Source organism: Fulmarus glacialis, unplaced genomic scaffold, assembly GCF_000690835.1.
Source record: "Fulmarus glacialis isolate BGI_N327 unplaced genomic scaffold, ASM69083v1 scaffold24669, whole genome shotgun sequence".
NCBI lineage: Eukaryota > Metazoa > Chordata > Aves > Procellariiformes > Procellariidae > Fulmarus > Fulmarus glacialis.
Window position 1 is genome coordinate 97,084 of NW_009231790.1, and position 16,948 is coordinate 114,031.

Consider the following 16,948-nt stretch of genomic DNA (forward strand, 5'->3'; position numbering starts at 1 on the left):
CCTTCTGCAAAGCTTCGCTGGTGCTACCTGTGCAGTTTGTGATGATGCAAGACCTGTACGGTGTTACAGATCTAGAGAGAAAAGCTGAAGACAGCAGGTGTCCATAGTTTTTAGTGCCACAGGATCTAGATAGCCAGTTTGAGACAGCTAGAGCCATCTCCAGGGGAAGTTTTGGTAGCTCAAGTACTTCTGAAAATCAGACCCCTCAAATAAGGGTGTTTGGGACTGCAAGTAAATGCAAGAACCTGTGGTTTGTTGATGACTGGGAGACAACTTATAAATATTTTGCTAATTGGAATTTGTTAAAGCCATTATAAAATAAAATGTTGTAATTGCCTTTAAATAAACAGGTAGGATACACTTTCTTTGCCTTCAGTTAGGGATAAAACACTGAAATTCAGCATATCTTTCTTTTGGATCACCTCTGTCATGTCTATCAGAGGTCATCCTGGTTCTACTCAGTGTGAACAAACAAGTTCTAATTAATTTGTTTATGAAAGTTATGGGTGGTTTTTTTATTATTTATTGGGATTTCTTCCGTGGGTTCAGGAGGTTATAAAGCTGCTTCTATGAAAGATGAAGACTTTTACCCCAGGCAAGTTGAGTGAGAGCAGCTGTAATGTGATCTTCTTTGCAGTGCCTTGCTGACTAGTATCTCTCCCTCTCTGGGAGTAACAGTAATTTATACTATTACTGTAATTTATTTTTTACTTTTTTCCCTAAAAATAAACTGGCAGTCACTTTATGATATGCAGTGGTGGTAAAACGTAATCTGAAACTAGATGACAATACAGTGGAAAGAAAAAAAGGTCAGCTTGAGTACAAAGAGAAATGTAGCATGCATAGAGCTGTCTGGCATAACTGCTTCTGTGTTACTGCTCTCTTTTTATTTATGCAGCCTCACAATATGCCCTTGCAGTGTTTGTGGCACACTTTAAATGATAAATATAGAAGAAGTGGAATTTAATTTGTCTGGTGCTCCAGAATTCTTGTATATGCTGTTTTAAACCAATATACAGTGCCATTATCTCTATTTATAACAGAAAAAAAACCCAAAACGTGTTCTCAAAAATTATGCTCATATTTGATAATTGATTTTTATCAATTTTGTTAGTAGATTTATTAGTACCAACAAACAGATGAGGTATAGAGACCTCCATATGTTTCATAATTTTGGAATTTGAAGGGATTCAAGGTCTTAAATTGCAGTATCATGTAAACTTTAAGATTATTTTTAACTGGTTGTAATATACTTATATAAAGCTGCACCATACATATCTGCCTGGAATGTACAAGATGATTCGAGCCCTATCATCCTTGGTAGTGATTCGCAAACACTGTCTGCAACTTTAAGCTCCTAAATTTATAGTCCAGTAAAATCAATAAGACTATTTGCTCGACTGAAATCCCTGGTGTTTGCAGAACTGGAGTTTGTCTTGCAACTGGATCCAGGCAGGGTTCAGAGGCTTCAGGGGGCCCCTGCGGCTTCTGTGGTCCCCCAAAACAGGCGCTGGCACACAGGCATGAAGGAGCATGTGTTTGTGTGCTGGATGCTGTGCCGTAAAACTAAGGGCGACAGATCAAAGATTTGAACACGAGGTCAGATAGATTTTGAAAACTTAATCAGCTTAAATTTGCTTCAGAACTCAGCTTTGTAATATTCTGTCCCCCTAAGAAAATATTTTTCTTAGACACCTGTCTTCAAGTTTTAGAGCCAAGAACACGAGGGCGTTTAGCAGTTCATCTGAGGACAGCGTTTTGAGGACGGTCTATCAGTATAATGCTGTGGCACTTGGCAAGAAAAATACAAATCGGAATTGTGTCCTGAAATGAAATTGAGTTTATTTTTTAGTTATTATCAATTATTTCTGAAATTAAATTATTTGAGGAAAAAACCTTAAGAGCTATTTTTCCCCAGAATTATAGAAATATTTGCTTATTGGATTTCAATATAACAAAGCCTTGTTTTCAGTTTGTTTCATTCTTTATCTTCGAGTTGTGAAAAAAAAATGCTAGGAGAAGGAAAGAGCTGTATGTCCAAGAGCTCCCAGTTGGTTCAGCTGCATGTTGGGTCGATTTCCAGTGTAATCGCCGCCTTTCAAAAAGAAGGGACGTGCAGTGGGACAGAAGGCAGCTGCAGACACCAAGCTGAGACACGAAGTCCTGTCCTCCATGTCGCGCTGTACCCTCGCAGCCCGTGCCTGGGACTTTCTCCTTTCCCTCCGTTCAGAATCGAAGTCACCCCGATAAACTCGTGTGTGTGTGTTGCCCCCCCCGCCTTTTTTTTTTTTTTTTTTAATCCGCAGAAGTCTTTTTTCTAATAATTGGCAGCAGAGGTACAATTTCTCCCCTCTTTTAAGTGATGAATAGTTGGCCCGAGATCAAAGGCAAGCCCTTGCGGTTTTTTGGCTGCCACAAAAGGGCGTTGGAGTTGGCGCGGGGCCCAGCCGCTCAGCGATAGGCATGTGGATGAGGTGCCAAGCGGAGGGGTCGGTGGCAAAGTGTCTGTACACGTTCTTCATCTGAGCTAATCTGGTTGCCTTTTGTGTGTATTTCAGGCAAACAGCCGGCTGAAGCAGACTGAGAAGGAGTACAGTCAGAAGCTGGCTAAATCCTCGCAGGTAGGTAGCGAGAAGGCAGGAATTCCTGTGAATCCGTTGATTTGGAAACTTGCTGAAAAGTGTCGTTACTTCTGCTCTTAAGTCTAGGTCTTGACGATCAAGAGAAGCCACAACCGTTTCCCAAATCAAACATCCAATGTCTTTCTTGCAGATTTAACCTTCCAAAAAACACAGAGCCATCAAGCTGACTAGAAAAAATGAGCGGGGTTTTTTGAGTCCTGAATTTCATCGAAATTTCATACTTATGTCCTTGCCCACAGCAGGGGAGTTGGAAATAGATGATCCCTTCCAACCCAAACCATTCTATGTTTCTGTGTTTACCTTGTCCTCTCCTGAGGACCCAAGAGAACCAAGTCCTCCGACAGTCGGTGGGAAGGGAAGGCGAGGTGTCCCGTCAACGAGCACATCTTGTAAAATCAGGAACAGTTGCACAACCAGGACTTGCATTTCGTGTTGCAAGGTGGTGGTTGCCCGCACAGCCGATGGCAGGACGGCAGTCCCAACTGTGCCATCTTGATGTTTATCGTTGCTCCTAGCCAATTCAGCATTTCTGCCCAAAATAACACTTTGAAGAATGTCAGTGGCCTGAAAGCAAACTGGTTTTGACTTGAGTTTTTGTTCTTCAGAGCAGTCTTTTGAACATGGAAGATGAAAATGTGTGTTGAATTTACATATATGCTTAAAAATGATGACAGGCTGGTTTTTAAATACTTCAGCTTTCAGTTTGATTGACAGGTAGTACTGAAGTGTGAAAAATGATGGAGATGCAACCAGAAGTTAAGCTTTTAATAATAAGAAAATTGCCACAAGGATTTATGTGGAGGTGTCATTCTTCTCATTCCTCCCAACCACAGCAGAATGCCTGCCTTTTACTGGCAAAGTGTGTTTTCAGCAATAGTAATAATAGTCTAATAATACTCTTTTGAAATCAATAAAAACACTACAAAGAATGGTTTAGAAGTCCCTAAACTAGGCAGATGTGATCAGTGAGACAACGACAAGAAATTCCAAACTTTATTACAAGCACTTTAAAATAGTTTAAAGCTCCTGATTTCAGCTTTTCAGCTACCTTTGAGTCTCATTGTCTGTAAAACTTGTCCAAAATTTTGGCTTTAGTTATTTCAGTGAAATTTCAGTGGACTATCACATTTTTTCACAGCACATTTTTTGAGACTGCCTTTATCAGAATCGTTAAATATATTTTTACATTGTATTTCTAAAACCTAATGTGTATTTTCTGCGTATTTATTTGCATACAGACAGGTTGTGGGGTCTCCATCCTTGGAGATACTCAAAACCTGACTGGACATGATCCTGAGCAACCGGCTCTGGGTGACCCTGCTTTGAGCTGGTCCCTTCCACCCTCACCAATTCCATGATTTTTTGATAAATCATAGAGAATGCTTTCCTAAATGCCTTTTTAGTCATTTGTTGAGAGCCTTATTTATAAAGAAAGAAAGAAACAACAACAAAAAAACCCCTATTTTTTTTATCTTGCCATCTGAACCTGAATAGCAGAAAATTGATAAAGCTCAAAAAGTAAATTTAATACATGCCATACCTTAAGGAAGAGAATGCCTTTCATTGCTAACTCTATTTTACCTTTTGTCATTGTCATTTTTATGCTGTTGTCATGACTAGTGAGTGTAATCAAAAGTCAGCCTCTCAATGCCAGACATAGTTTTCTGTCAGTACAAAAAAGGGTCTTGGTCCCTTTGTTAAAAACCGATGGAATAATTTAAGCATTTCTGAGTTTTTAAACAAGGGGTGAGGGAAATTGCTTTAATTGTTACAGTGGGAACACCTAGGTAGTGTAGTGCAAGGTAATAACCATTTAACCTAAATGTTGCCATAAATTTTGTCGGACTGAAATTTATTGGCCTGTAGAATAGTCTCAAAATGGAAAAATTTTGAGACGTGTTTTTTTTTAAGCTAGGCATTGCTGTAGCGAATACACTGTTCTCTTTATTGAGAGATGGACCCAATGACCAGAACTGGCATTCCTCTGCGCTTTCTGTGGCAGACACAACACATACATGATATGTCAGGGCTATTTGGCACAATAAAGGAGTTTTACCCTGATGTCTGAATTTCTTTACTTTTGTGGGTTTGAATCAAATCCCTGAAGTTACTTGAACATAGGGTTTTTTGTAGCTTAGTATTAATAATGGGTCAATTGCAACTTTTCTTGTGGTCATGTTGCTGACAACATCTGTCTAATCTTACTCTCTGTGGCCTCTTGGAACATTCACTTTTAACACCCACACAGAGAAGATATTTCAAGAAATTTCCTCTGAAGTTTATACAAAGTAAACAGATTTTTTTCTCTGAAAAGTACTGCACAAAGCAGATCTTTCTCCATCAATTCATGCTGCAATTTCCTTGCATGCATTTCAGAACTCCTATGCTAGTCCAGGGTCTTAACCCAGTAAAAGCCTTAAATTTCACTTTTGTCTTATATTAAAGGGTTTGTTATTTTGTTTTCTTTTTAAAAAGTGACAAAATGGAACATACACAAAGTGGTATAGGTTTGCATGGCTTCAAGTTGTTATCTTAATAATTTATATGATCCATTGCTTTCTCCTGCTTTCTCACTGCACTCACACACCTAGCAAAGCCAAATTTGTGCAAATTGTGCATCATCTAAGTGATGATCTAAATTGCAAACCCCGTGATACTGCTTAATTCTGCCTAAAGAGTTACACCTATCCAGATAATCTCTAAACTTTGGCCCATTGATCTCATTAAGAGCAAATAGCCTTCCTTTTGATTGGTATATTGTCTTTTTTAATATGTATTTGTTTTTAGAAAAGAAATACAGAAATATCCGTGTAGGTTTTACTCATTATCTTTGTTACTCTCTGGGGTCTTCAGGTAGTAAAACAGATAAATAAATTTACAGTAGAGTTTTAATCAGTCCTTTTCCCCTTCCCCAGTGATTCTAGTACTTTCATTTGTAGAGTATTTCTTATTACGTTAGTCTTATCCTGTTAGTAGTTCTAAAAAAAAAAAGTTTTTTTTTCCTAAATAACTGTGGCCTTAGTATAGGTAAATGTTCCTTTACCAATGAGGAGGCTTTGCAAACACACAAGTCTGAGCACTCTGGTAGTCTCTCCCTGAGCTGCCTGTATGCTGAAGTGTTTTTAGAATTAGACTACATTATGCTGCTACAGCAGCTTAAACTTAAGCTTGAATATATACATTAAAGTCAGTGACTCTCCCGTATGTTTAAGTGCTTTGCTGGGTGATGACTTACATGTCAGCATAAAATTCTGTAAATATGCCTGAAGGATCAGGTTTAGTTATGACTTTCCACAGTGATAAAAAAGGTAAAACAAGTACATTTCAACAAATCATGAGCGAATCATGTAAAAGGTCTAGTTTAAGGGCCCTGGCCATTGAGTCAGGTCCCCACTGTATTGCTAAGCAGAATATGCTTCTTTCAGCAGCTCAGAAATTTCACTATCAAGTTTAAATTTCAGTCCAGTATGTAAATTCGGGTGTTTTTCTTCTCTGCAGTATCAAGCTATAAAGTACCCTTCTAGAAAACGAACACCACCATCACTATGTAAATTTGCACTACTGGTTTCAGTGCAGTGGAAGGCTGGAAACACGTTCCTTTTTGAAGATCACAGATGTGCTTTGTTCTCATGAGTAAATATTTTGGAATGTCATAGTGGCAAACCCTTCCAAATATTTTGTGTTCAGCAATTTTTGTCATTTGCAACCTTACTATATTCCTTTTTCTCTGCGTGGAATTTCATGCTTGCTAGTGTGTAATATGTTAATTTAAAATATTTAGCTTGCACAGCAGAGTATGCCAATGCCATGCTTGTACTGAGCATAAAAACATGCAAAATACATGCCTTTGACTGAAGAGAGATTTAGCATGCTGTTTTCTTTTTAGATCATAGCTGAACTTAAGACAACCATTTCCTCTCTGACAGAGGAGAACAGCCGGCAGCAGCTTGCCACAGAGCAGCGGCTCCAGGAAGTTGTACAAAAATTTGAAGATAAGAAGCAGCAGCTGATTACAGATAATGACAGAGCAATCAAGGTAATCTGGGGATTTTAGTCACTGATGCTACTGGCTGTTTGAGTGCAATTAAAAGTTCTGCAGTGGGCAGATGAATGCAGGTACCGTTCCTGTTCACACAGCCCTCACTAATTCCATTCACTGGACCTCGACTTTGATGTAGCTGATGACTCAGGCTCTCTTTCCTCTAGCTGATCATATGCCTGCATAAAACGTTTGGGTTTGGCGGGTCTAATCCATCCACTTCAGTCAAAGACTTGAAACTTTCCTGTTCTATTTTTTTAATATTGACTCAGATATTTTAACATATTTTCAGTACCTTTACAGAGTGCTTTCAGCACTTGGGAAAAAAAGGTGAAAAATAGGAGAGCCGAGTTCACCCCCTGAGAGCCAGCAGCATGGCACGGGCTTTAGCTTGGTTTTCACAAGGCAACCCCACCTTTCATGTTTAAGGCTGCAATGAAGGAAAGTATGTTCTTAGGTTCCACTGAAAACAAAGTCTCTGCTAAATATGAATGGAAGAAAATATTTGTTATTTGTAACTTTTTTTCATCAGATTTCTATATATTTTGCATCAGAGTTGCGTTCTCTGGTCTTTTTCAAAGAAGCTTTAAGAGACTACAGGTTCTGAATATTCGGACTCTGCTCCTTGCTGCTTTGAATCAGGGTGTCACCCTGATTCAAAGCAGCTGCAGAGAATCCCACCTGCAGAAGCAAGTAGAATTATTTTTTACACATTTTTCCTTTCAGAGTAGTAAAGAGCAATGGAAGATTTTTGAAACTATGTAATCTGCTAGGGTTGACAACCAAAACACTTCATTAAAAGTTGTGTAGGAGAAGGAAATTCCTTTTTTTCTTTGTAAAGACATTTACTAGTACCAAACAAAGAATTCTGTTGTTAAATCTAGAAACTCATGAAAAAATGAACTCCTACAGTTTTTCTAACTTACTGTGCTGAAAAGAAACCATGGGAGCTTTTACATGTTGGAACTATCTGATGTTCAATTACGGTACAGTTAATGTTGTCCTCTACATCTGAATGATTTGCATAAGGCAATTAGATTGACATTACTATCTCATCATCTGCAGAGTGTTCTTTTTGTTTAATGATTTTTTTTTTTCCCCCCTCAAGGAAAATGTCTGTCTTTATTTGTGTGTGTGTTGAGGAACAGAATTTTCTTTCTGATCAATCTTTAGTCTCTTCTGTCAAAGGTATGACCATATAGATGTTGGCTATAATCTATTATCCAAACTGAATCATTAGAGGTAGCTTTTATTATGACTAGGATCTGCAAATAGTTAATTCACATTATTTTGTGGTACAGGTGGATTTTTGCTGATTAGAAAAACGTGCTGTTTGTAGTTCTCCACTTTTCTGGTGGCCACCTAGATATACTGAAACCCTGTGACAGTGGAATATTCTTCCATGTAGTCAGAAATATGTTGTAATTCAACAGTTATCATGCATTATACCTTCTTGAGTTATCTATTTGAAATATGTGGTTTAGACCGTTTACCAGCTTTTTTCTTAGCACCTGGTGCAGGTGCTACTGTTGAATTTATGGATTTACCTAAACTAAATTACATTCAATGGAAATAATTCAGCTGTTGGTAATAGCAGTTTTGAACACTAATGATGATAGGTTGTATGAAATCCTTCTCCATGTAAATCTGTGTTCAGCTATTATAAACTTAATTTTGACATTATTACCTCAAAATGTAATGAAATACATAAAAAACAAAAGGGAATTCTGCACAGGGTTTCTGAGCAGTGTCCCAGAGAGATTTTAGCACTGGTGCTGCGAGTATGTTTTGTAAGATTTGGTCAACTTGGGGAAGAAATTGCAGGAGCTGTTATGCTTGGAGTTCTTGAATTTTGTTTAGTATCATTAATATTGTACTTTTAAAAAAATCTTCCTCGGAAACCACTGATGTAATGGAAATTTACTGAAAGCCAGATACCCAAATAGAAAATTCTTAGGAAGGTAAACTGCTGTGTATGCTTCTGGAAGCAGAAAGAGGTGTTTTTAATATTCGATCACTTAGTATTTTTAAGAACCACACATACTTCTAGATGAGCATATGCAGAAATACTTTGCTTTTTATTGGCCTGGGGCAAAAAAAATTGGTGGAATCCTAGATGTCCTAGAGATGGGGAACAACATCTAACCTAGGGCAAGCTGAAGACCTTGAGGGATGATTAAAGAAACATTCTAAAGTCAAAGCAGTTCTTAATATAGTATAAGCCTTTGAGAAGACTGAATATAATATAAGCTATTGAAAAGACTATCGTTAAAAAATGGGCATTTGCTAAATATAACATTGATTTAAACTAACATTGAGGAACAGATTGCAATTTCCTTTATATGGTATTGGGTTGACTTCCTGTAAGACCTTCCAATTTCCTTTCAAGGGGAGAAATACATTTTTACAGAAACCAACTGGCTCTCAGAGAAGTTTTGGATTTAGTCAGTAAAGTGATATCCAGATGTGGATGCCATAATACATGATTTTGATGTTAATTCAAATTCCTGACTCTCTTTGCTAGTTAAAGATTTCTAAGTTGTTATTCCACAATTGTATCTACCTCCTTAATCTTTTTTTTTTTAAATAGTATCTTAAACATTAGTGAAAAAGAATAAATGAAACTTTTAAGAACATTTTGCTTCTTTTGACAACCTAAAAACGCAATCTGAACAACCCTTTTTGGCTTCAGATGGCCTCAGTTTGGGTCAGTTTGAGACAAATGCTTAAAGTACTTGGCATTCTGTATTACACCGTGATTTGTCTGGCCTGAGGGCAAGTCAAAGTTTGTGCCGTCAGAGTCATAAAATCAGGATAAAGTTTTGGCTCATCACATTCCTTTCTTGAGGCTTATAAAGTAACCAATTTGGATGGCATCGAGTTGCAATGTCTAATAGCAAAGACCTAAGATGCAATGATCTGACAAGGCGTTGAACAACTGAGTGACTCCTGTCGCTGCCTTTTCGCTGCTGTTGAGTTTGAGCCCGTTGGGATTACGACAGTGTTGGCACAGAGGACGATCCCAAAAGCACAGTGCCGCGTAGATATCTTTGCTTTGAACTTACCAGGACTTATGTTCTTTGGAGCAGAGTCCAAGGACACTGCAGTTGGCCTGGCATGGGGCAAATCCAGCAAAGCTCACCTGGTCTCTGTGCCATGGCTCTCCTGTAATGTGCTTACACTTCAAAGATCAGGATCCATTGGTTTAGACCATAGGATTAGTTGAGAGCACAATTATATTAATGCCCTGCAGATGCTTGGAAAAGCTGCTTAAATTGCCATGTCTGTTAACCCATTTGTGATGCTTTACACTGGGATTTCGGAAGGCACCCTCCAGTAAGGGTTTGGGTGCTGAACTCTTGAGAATGTCTATGCAGGAGCTACGTTGGTCATTGAAGTGTAGTGTAAACTTATTAAGGCTAAATTTCAACTAGCTTTCTTGCATCCCGATAGCAATCTAGCCACAACAACCCGGAGCTCAATATAGTCAAATGGTCAGAGCATTTACCTAACTTTTCTGCTGCTTTTGGCAGTGGTTACTGGCTGGACTCAGCACTAGCATAAAGTTGATTGCATTGTAGAGATACCTTGAGGTTATTTATGAAATCCCAGCCTTAGTTTTTTTTATTAAATCCTTTTGGATCCTAGGATTGAAAGTGCAAAGCAGTTCCTGGGATTGGAACTGCAAAACATGTTCAGAGAATTTTAATGTAGAAGTTGATGGCCAAGTGGGGACTCCACATCAAAAAGTAGATTCTGGAAAGAAATGGATGATGGAGAGCATGCAGTGACAAACCCACAACAGAAAAGGGAGAAAATGATGGTTTTTTGCCAGAGGAACCACATTTGTTGTTTGGCTCATATTACAGATTCTAGGATTCTGTTATATCCCCTGAATTAACACCAAAATTTCATTAGCAAAACATGGTTTGAAGATGACATATTTCAACGCTTTGTGTGTCAGCCAGCTTATGATCAGATTAACTCTGTTAATAAATAAGACTTAAAAGATTTCTAAGAAAGAATGTCATATAATAATGTTCCCCTTCGTGTGAAAAATTTTGAAACAGTTGTTTTTCTTTGTTGTGTTTAAAAATGTTGAGAGGGAAAAAAATCAAAAAGTGTATTTTATAGCCAAAGCAGAACAAAGGAGAAAACTTCTGCTTTTAAATTGTCAGGACCTATGTGGGCATTGAGTGTTCTCAACGTCATCATATATTTGTTAGATGCTGTCGTATCTTGGAGCAAAAAGATAATTTCCTCTATGCAAAGATTGGACTGAGGGTTTTATCAACACAGTGAAATTTCTCAATGCAACTGTAACAGGATACTTACTCTGCTATAGTTACGCTTATAGTCCTTGTGTGGGGTACTCTCTTCTGGAATACTGTTTCCGCAGGGGGTGGGTTTACATTGATATCACTCTATTTTGGCATGTCACGGCAGCAAATTGCCCCATAAAGAGAGTGCGTGGTCACTTGGGCTCGGTGCTCGGAGCACCCGTCCGCCGCCCAGCCCACCCCTCCGGTCTGCCTGTGTCCTGCTGCGCCGCGTGTCCTTCTTTGATTTGCATAATCCCCCCTCCCTTTCACGTTTGGTTCCTGCTAAAAGTAAAACAAATTATTTTAGACCTTGGGATGTTTTAAAGCATTCAGAACATTTCTTTAAGGGCACCTGATATCTTTGTTTCCAGAAAGTAGTTCTTAAAATATACTGATGGTATTTACAAACGTCTCTAAAATGCAGTGTATCAGAAAAGCGGTGTTTTAAAAATTTTGTGCACAAGCTAATTTTGCATGTAATTATATTTCGTTATCAACCATGTTTATTAGCAAATTCCACTTGTAATTACAAGTAATATTTTGTATTAAAAGAAAAAGCATGTCAGAGCTATGGGAATATTAACCGAGTGACTATAGTCCTGCAGAAGTATTTAGTCTATTGTCCTCAAAATACCTTTTGAAATACCACCATTGTACTCCGCAATAGCCAATGTTGGGTTTAGTAAGAAATAAATAATTCTCATTTGTTGATTTAAAAGTCCCGAGCAAAGCTAACTCTGTGTTTTAGATGTCCTTATTAGTACTTATTAAGGAAGGAGAGGCATCAGAGACCATACAACCTAAATTGACCTGATCTAGAGTACAGAGAAGAAGCATTTTTGGTCCTGTCTTACAAATGAGACTCTGGAGGGTAGAGCCTTGACTTTGTCCAAGGTTTGTGGCAAAGATGGAAATTAACTCTGGACCTGAGCTCCGGATCCGTGCATCAGTCAGTCTGGGAGAACAGTGTTAGGATCCAAACAGTAACAGAACTGTAGAGTGATTTTGGAAACGAGATCGCCCAGTGTTAAAGCCACGTCTAACAAGTGCATTGCAGTCTCGTCAGACCCTTTTGAGAAAGCTGGGCCAGTTCAGTTCTTTACTTTTTTGTTAAGGCTGCTGACAAGTTTCCAAGCCGTGGCAAATAAAGGGGGAACAATTTACATGTTCAGCATTTTCTTTGTATTTACAGCAGAAAGACTGTAATGGCTGGTTGTTCAGAAGGCTATGAGCATGTGTAACTGATAGCACTGAGGACATTAATTAGGAAAAAGAACCTGTAAGCTTAGTGTAAACTGAAAATGAAAACCTACAACTTAGGATAAAGTGAAAACATATTATTTCAAGGACTTCTTTTTAAGTGAGTCTTGACTGGCTCTCCTCTCCAGCATACACTGATGCAGTAGGGTTAGCTGTTATAATCTAGACTACTGTTGAATAGCTGTGTAATAAACTTTTGCTAATAAGATCCACATTATTTATAAGCTTTTTTAATATTTTATTGTATTTTTTATTTAAACTTGACTGAAGGTGTTTGTGGGTTTTTTTTTTTTAGCTAACGGTGCCTGTAAAAAGGAGGTCAGCATTTCACTGTTGAAGCTGACACTGACTCATGTCTTATAAGACATCTGGTCAGAACATGCGTTACTGTTTGTGATGGTTCGATGACCACAGACATGCCAAATTCTGTCAGTCATTGAAGATCTTCAGAGATGTGTGTGTCACAAAGTTCTCCAGAGGGATCTCAAATCCATCTAATTGGTTTTGTGGCTAAGCATTACCATGATAAATTATTTGGCATGGTGGAATAAAGAGTTTTAAGGGACCCTCTTGATGTTAAATACATGGAGTCATTTTTCGTGGATCTCTATTTCTTTGTCGCTGGCTTTAGTCTATAATAATACTGCTGTGTCTTTTATTAGCGGGGAATTACAAGGCACCGACGTTTGTACCTTAGCATTGTAAAGCAGTCATTTACCAGGCAAATAACATTATCTTGCTCATAATTTCCTATATTCTGTTTGATCAGCAGAGGAAATGGCATCTTCCAAAAGGATAGGTAAATGAAATCTGCAGGGCTTTTATGGTTTTGTTTTCTCTTTTACATGGGGTCCAGACTCTGAGGCACCTGTTTTTCACAGTCTTTGTTTATATGAATACGAGTTTCACCCAAATTCAGTCTGTCAGAGAAATGAGGGTTTAGCCCCGAGCTTATCAACTGTTGCTCGTGCTCTGTCTCTTGATTCCATTACATGGTTATCTTTGACAGGCTGTATTGACACATTCATTATAAATGGTAATAAAAATAGGCTTATTTTTGTGTTAAGGTTAAACAGTTGTTAATCACAACTGAAATTCTGATTTTCAAAAGTCCTCTCTCCTTTTCATAATCGTATCTCTTTTTCTGTTGCCACAGAAATGATTTCTGAAGCATAGTACCTTCTCTTCAAAATTACAGGGTTTCAGATGTTTGGCCAATCAGGCAATCCGAGTGGCTGAGCATCTGTAAGTACTTTATAATATCTTTGACATGCTTTGTGAGACAAAGAATTGAGTCATCTTTTTTTCCTGCAGCAAGCTTTGCACTCTGGCATTTTTCTTGACTTTTCATGTCTCAACACATTGAAGAACTTACCATGGCCAACAGCAAAATCATACTTACAAGTTTTGTAAAAGACTAGAACTAGTGCTTGCCTAGTCCTCTGAACTGCAGACCAGTTTTATCCGGCAGGTTTAAAAGTTTGTATTTTTACTTTTTTCCACATTATCATTGTTGTCCTCAGTGTTTTGCTTTCCCTCCAGAAGGCACTTTGCTGCATGAAGTCCTTTTTATTCTTTTTTAGCTCTAGAAGAGATGCCACCTTACATCTAGCAGTCTCCAAATTATGGAATTAAAGATTCCATAAATGCGTAACAAAATACAAAGTCTTATATAGCTAAGCTATAAGTTTCTTTTAATGAGGTGGACTACACTAATTTTGCACTGGAAAAATGGTGAAAAGGAATTCAAAACAAGCCATAAAATTCACTGCTTTTAACTGACAAGACAGGAGTAATAGCACTGAATGGGGTCCTAGATGATTAGAAAGGTACAGAGAAAACACTTTTATTAGTAAGTGTTGAGTAATACTGACATAAGCCTACGCAGCTAATAAAGGAAGGCAGACAATGTTTATAACTATCCTGTAAGAAAATGAAAATTAGCTTTTTTTAAGGCTGCTGTGATGGTTACAGTTCACTGTTGTATTTCAAAGACGTTTTATTCTCCAAAGAGCACAGGGACTTTTATGTGGAGGAGAAAGTGGTGCTTAGAAAGACAGAGTTGGGAAGATACCCAGCAGTTATGAGGCAGACTGCCTGGGAGGAAGAGCCTGTGCTCAAAGGTCTGGGGCTTTACTGGAGAGGAAAAAAAAAAAAAGATAAAGATAAAAACAAGTGTCTAATGTCCTCCAAACACAGGGCATCTGTAAAACAGTCTGTGCATAGGACTGTGTAGACTTTCCAAGGGCTGTTCTTTGTTCCAGTTCCAGTGAGTTCCTGGAACGCAGCCTCCTTCCCTGCTCCTGGAACAGCCTTGACTGCAGGGCTTCTCCAGCCGTGTAGGTGGAAACACAATATGTGTGAACTATATATTCAACTAACAAAAGATTGCTGGAGAAAATGACATCTTCAAAGCAAACCTTCCGTAGTCCACAAACATTTATTACTCTGTAGTAAAGATTTTTAAAGCTTGGCACAGTAACACAAGTTGCAGGGTTTGGCAAATAGAGATTTAGGGATGTGGACCTGGTCTACTTATCAACATATATTTTCCTTAGATATCTTTCTTATGGTGTGGCTGATGCCAAGAGTGAGCCGAAATAGCATCAGATTGCATTGGCTCATTCCAGCATGCCTACACAATTTCCAGTATTTGTGTAAACATTTTTTGCAAAACTGTATGTTCTAATATTGGTTGCTTTTGGTTTTGTACTAATCATGGCGCTGGCTGCTCCGGGGATATCAGCAGGAGAAAGTCACCGAGGATTTCAGCTTTATGCATTAAAATGCTCTTGCCAAAATTTGTGTTGACTTTAGAAATCTTCGTATTCCATTTAGAATTTTCTGCTGGCTCTCCAGCTTTACATGTAACTAAAACTCTAGCAGATCAAATATCAGAGTGTTTTTTAAAAAATGACTGGCGAACACTTTTGAATGGCAGATCACAGTGAAATAGAAATATCTTTGTTAAACTTACCAAGTTTTTTCATAATAGTTGAGCTTTTCTTCAGTGTAACAGGAGAAACCTGGTGAATCCGATATCTGTACAGGGTAACTATTTACCGATATTTAAAGGTAGGGTAGCAGTAGAATCAAGTGGTCAGTAGCACTCTTAAAAATTTTGGAAGGCATTGCCTTTATTTTCTCTAACTAGAGTGGGTTTTTTCCATACAAAATGAAAATACCTATTGTTTCCTTAGCATTGAAGGATTAGTTACAAGGAACTACTAAAGGAAAGCAGCCAAAGCTGCCATATTTCTGCCACTTTCTTGCATCAGTGGAGTTGAGAATAAAGGAACTTTCCAAGTTACAGTACTGTACTTGAAAAGGAAAAAAGTATGCGGCAACTTTTATCTGTGTATTCAGTAGATCAGATGGCAAACTCACCCAGGCAGCCTAGCAGGGGAGCAGCTTCTGCTTTTCTCGGTAAGCCCTGAGTGGTGTGAAGCAGCACCAAGTACAACATCAAAAGATACAAATATGCATCGAGTGTAAAGTTTGGGTTTTTCAAAACATCTGTCTAATTAGCACAACTTACATATCTGTGAATTCTAGCTCTGACTTTCTCACAGTTTCATGCTCAGCAGAAGTGGCTTTTTCATCTAACAAATTTATGTAAGAGGTTAAACCTACAAACACTGTCACCAAACCTGACCCTTCAGGTCCTTGATATAAACCTATCCTGTTTCCTTCTAGCATCAATCGCCTTATTGTGCCCAACGAGAAAATGTGAGATGTAGCTGTTAGCCAAATTTCTTCTAGAAGAACGAGATCATTTTAATTGAATGTTATTATCAGCCAGTTCTTGTGGTTTGACACGGATTCAAAATGAAGCAGTTCATCTGCTTAAAGAACGCGTAGGCACTAATATAATAACCTCAGTAAGTTTTCGGATGCCGCCATCCTAAGGGAAATTGGTTTGACTTGCCCTTCAGTGGAAATTTTGTGTACTATTGGCAGCCAAAATAGCACTAGAGTCCAGAAACAGAATGAAATTCTATTCCTGTGTATTGTACTTTGCTCCTTTTCCCGTTAAAATTTGTATTATAAACATTTTCAGTTAGGCTCAGTTCACCTTGTTGCCTCGCAGTTCAAGGAAACTGTCTGTATGTGTTCGTGTAGTACGTGTGTATACACGAAGGTGAAAAACTAAGTTTTATTGAAAATATACATTATTCTTTGAGCCTTTTGCATGTGGATTCTGCACTTAATGTGCCTACTCCATCTTGCATTGGAGTTTGGGATGCCTTCCCTAGGAATGGTTTATTGTTGCTGCTTCATGCACCATCTACACTGTGTTGATTCTCTTCATTGATGAACAGGATTTGATACAGTAAATATTTTATTTGTTGACCCTCGAAAACATGCATGAAGAAGACTGGGGACTTGAGGCTGAAGCTTGTAGGGAAGACTGGGAACCTCAAGGCTGAAGCTTTTTCTTAAGCTCTTCTGTGCAGGCATCAATAGTTTTGTGTCTTTGGCCTCTTCAGAAAGTCTGAGGTCCTCCAGCAGGGAGACCGTTTTATGGAGCAGAAACACCTGTTTTCTTCTTCAGGGATCTGTCTGTTAAATTTATTCTTAGGAAACCGAAATAAATGTTCCTACAGGATAAAATTTAGGACTCTAAATGAGCTTCTTGGCAACGTCCCCTTTGAAACTGCCAGATAACAGAGGACTGGAAGAGC

General features: G+C 38.3%; 1 protein-coding gene across 1 annotated transcript in view; it reads left to right on the plus strand.

The window, feature by feature from the left end:
- CEP112 (centrosomal protein 112kDa) overlaps positions 1–16,948 on the plus strand; it is a 138,401-nt gene that overhangs the window by 89,181 nt on the left and 32,272 nt on the right. Inside the window, exons 14-15 of the mRNA XM_009584694.1 lie at positions 2,559–2,621; positions 6,529–6,678. Of these exons, the coding sequence (XP_009582989.1) occupies positions 2,559–2,621; positions 6,529–6,678 (213 nt within the window). The remainder of the gene's footprint in view (positions 1–2,558; positions 2,622–6,528; positions 6,679–16,948) is intronic.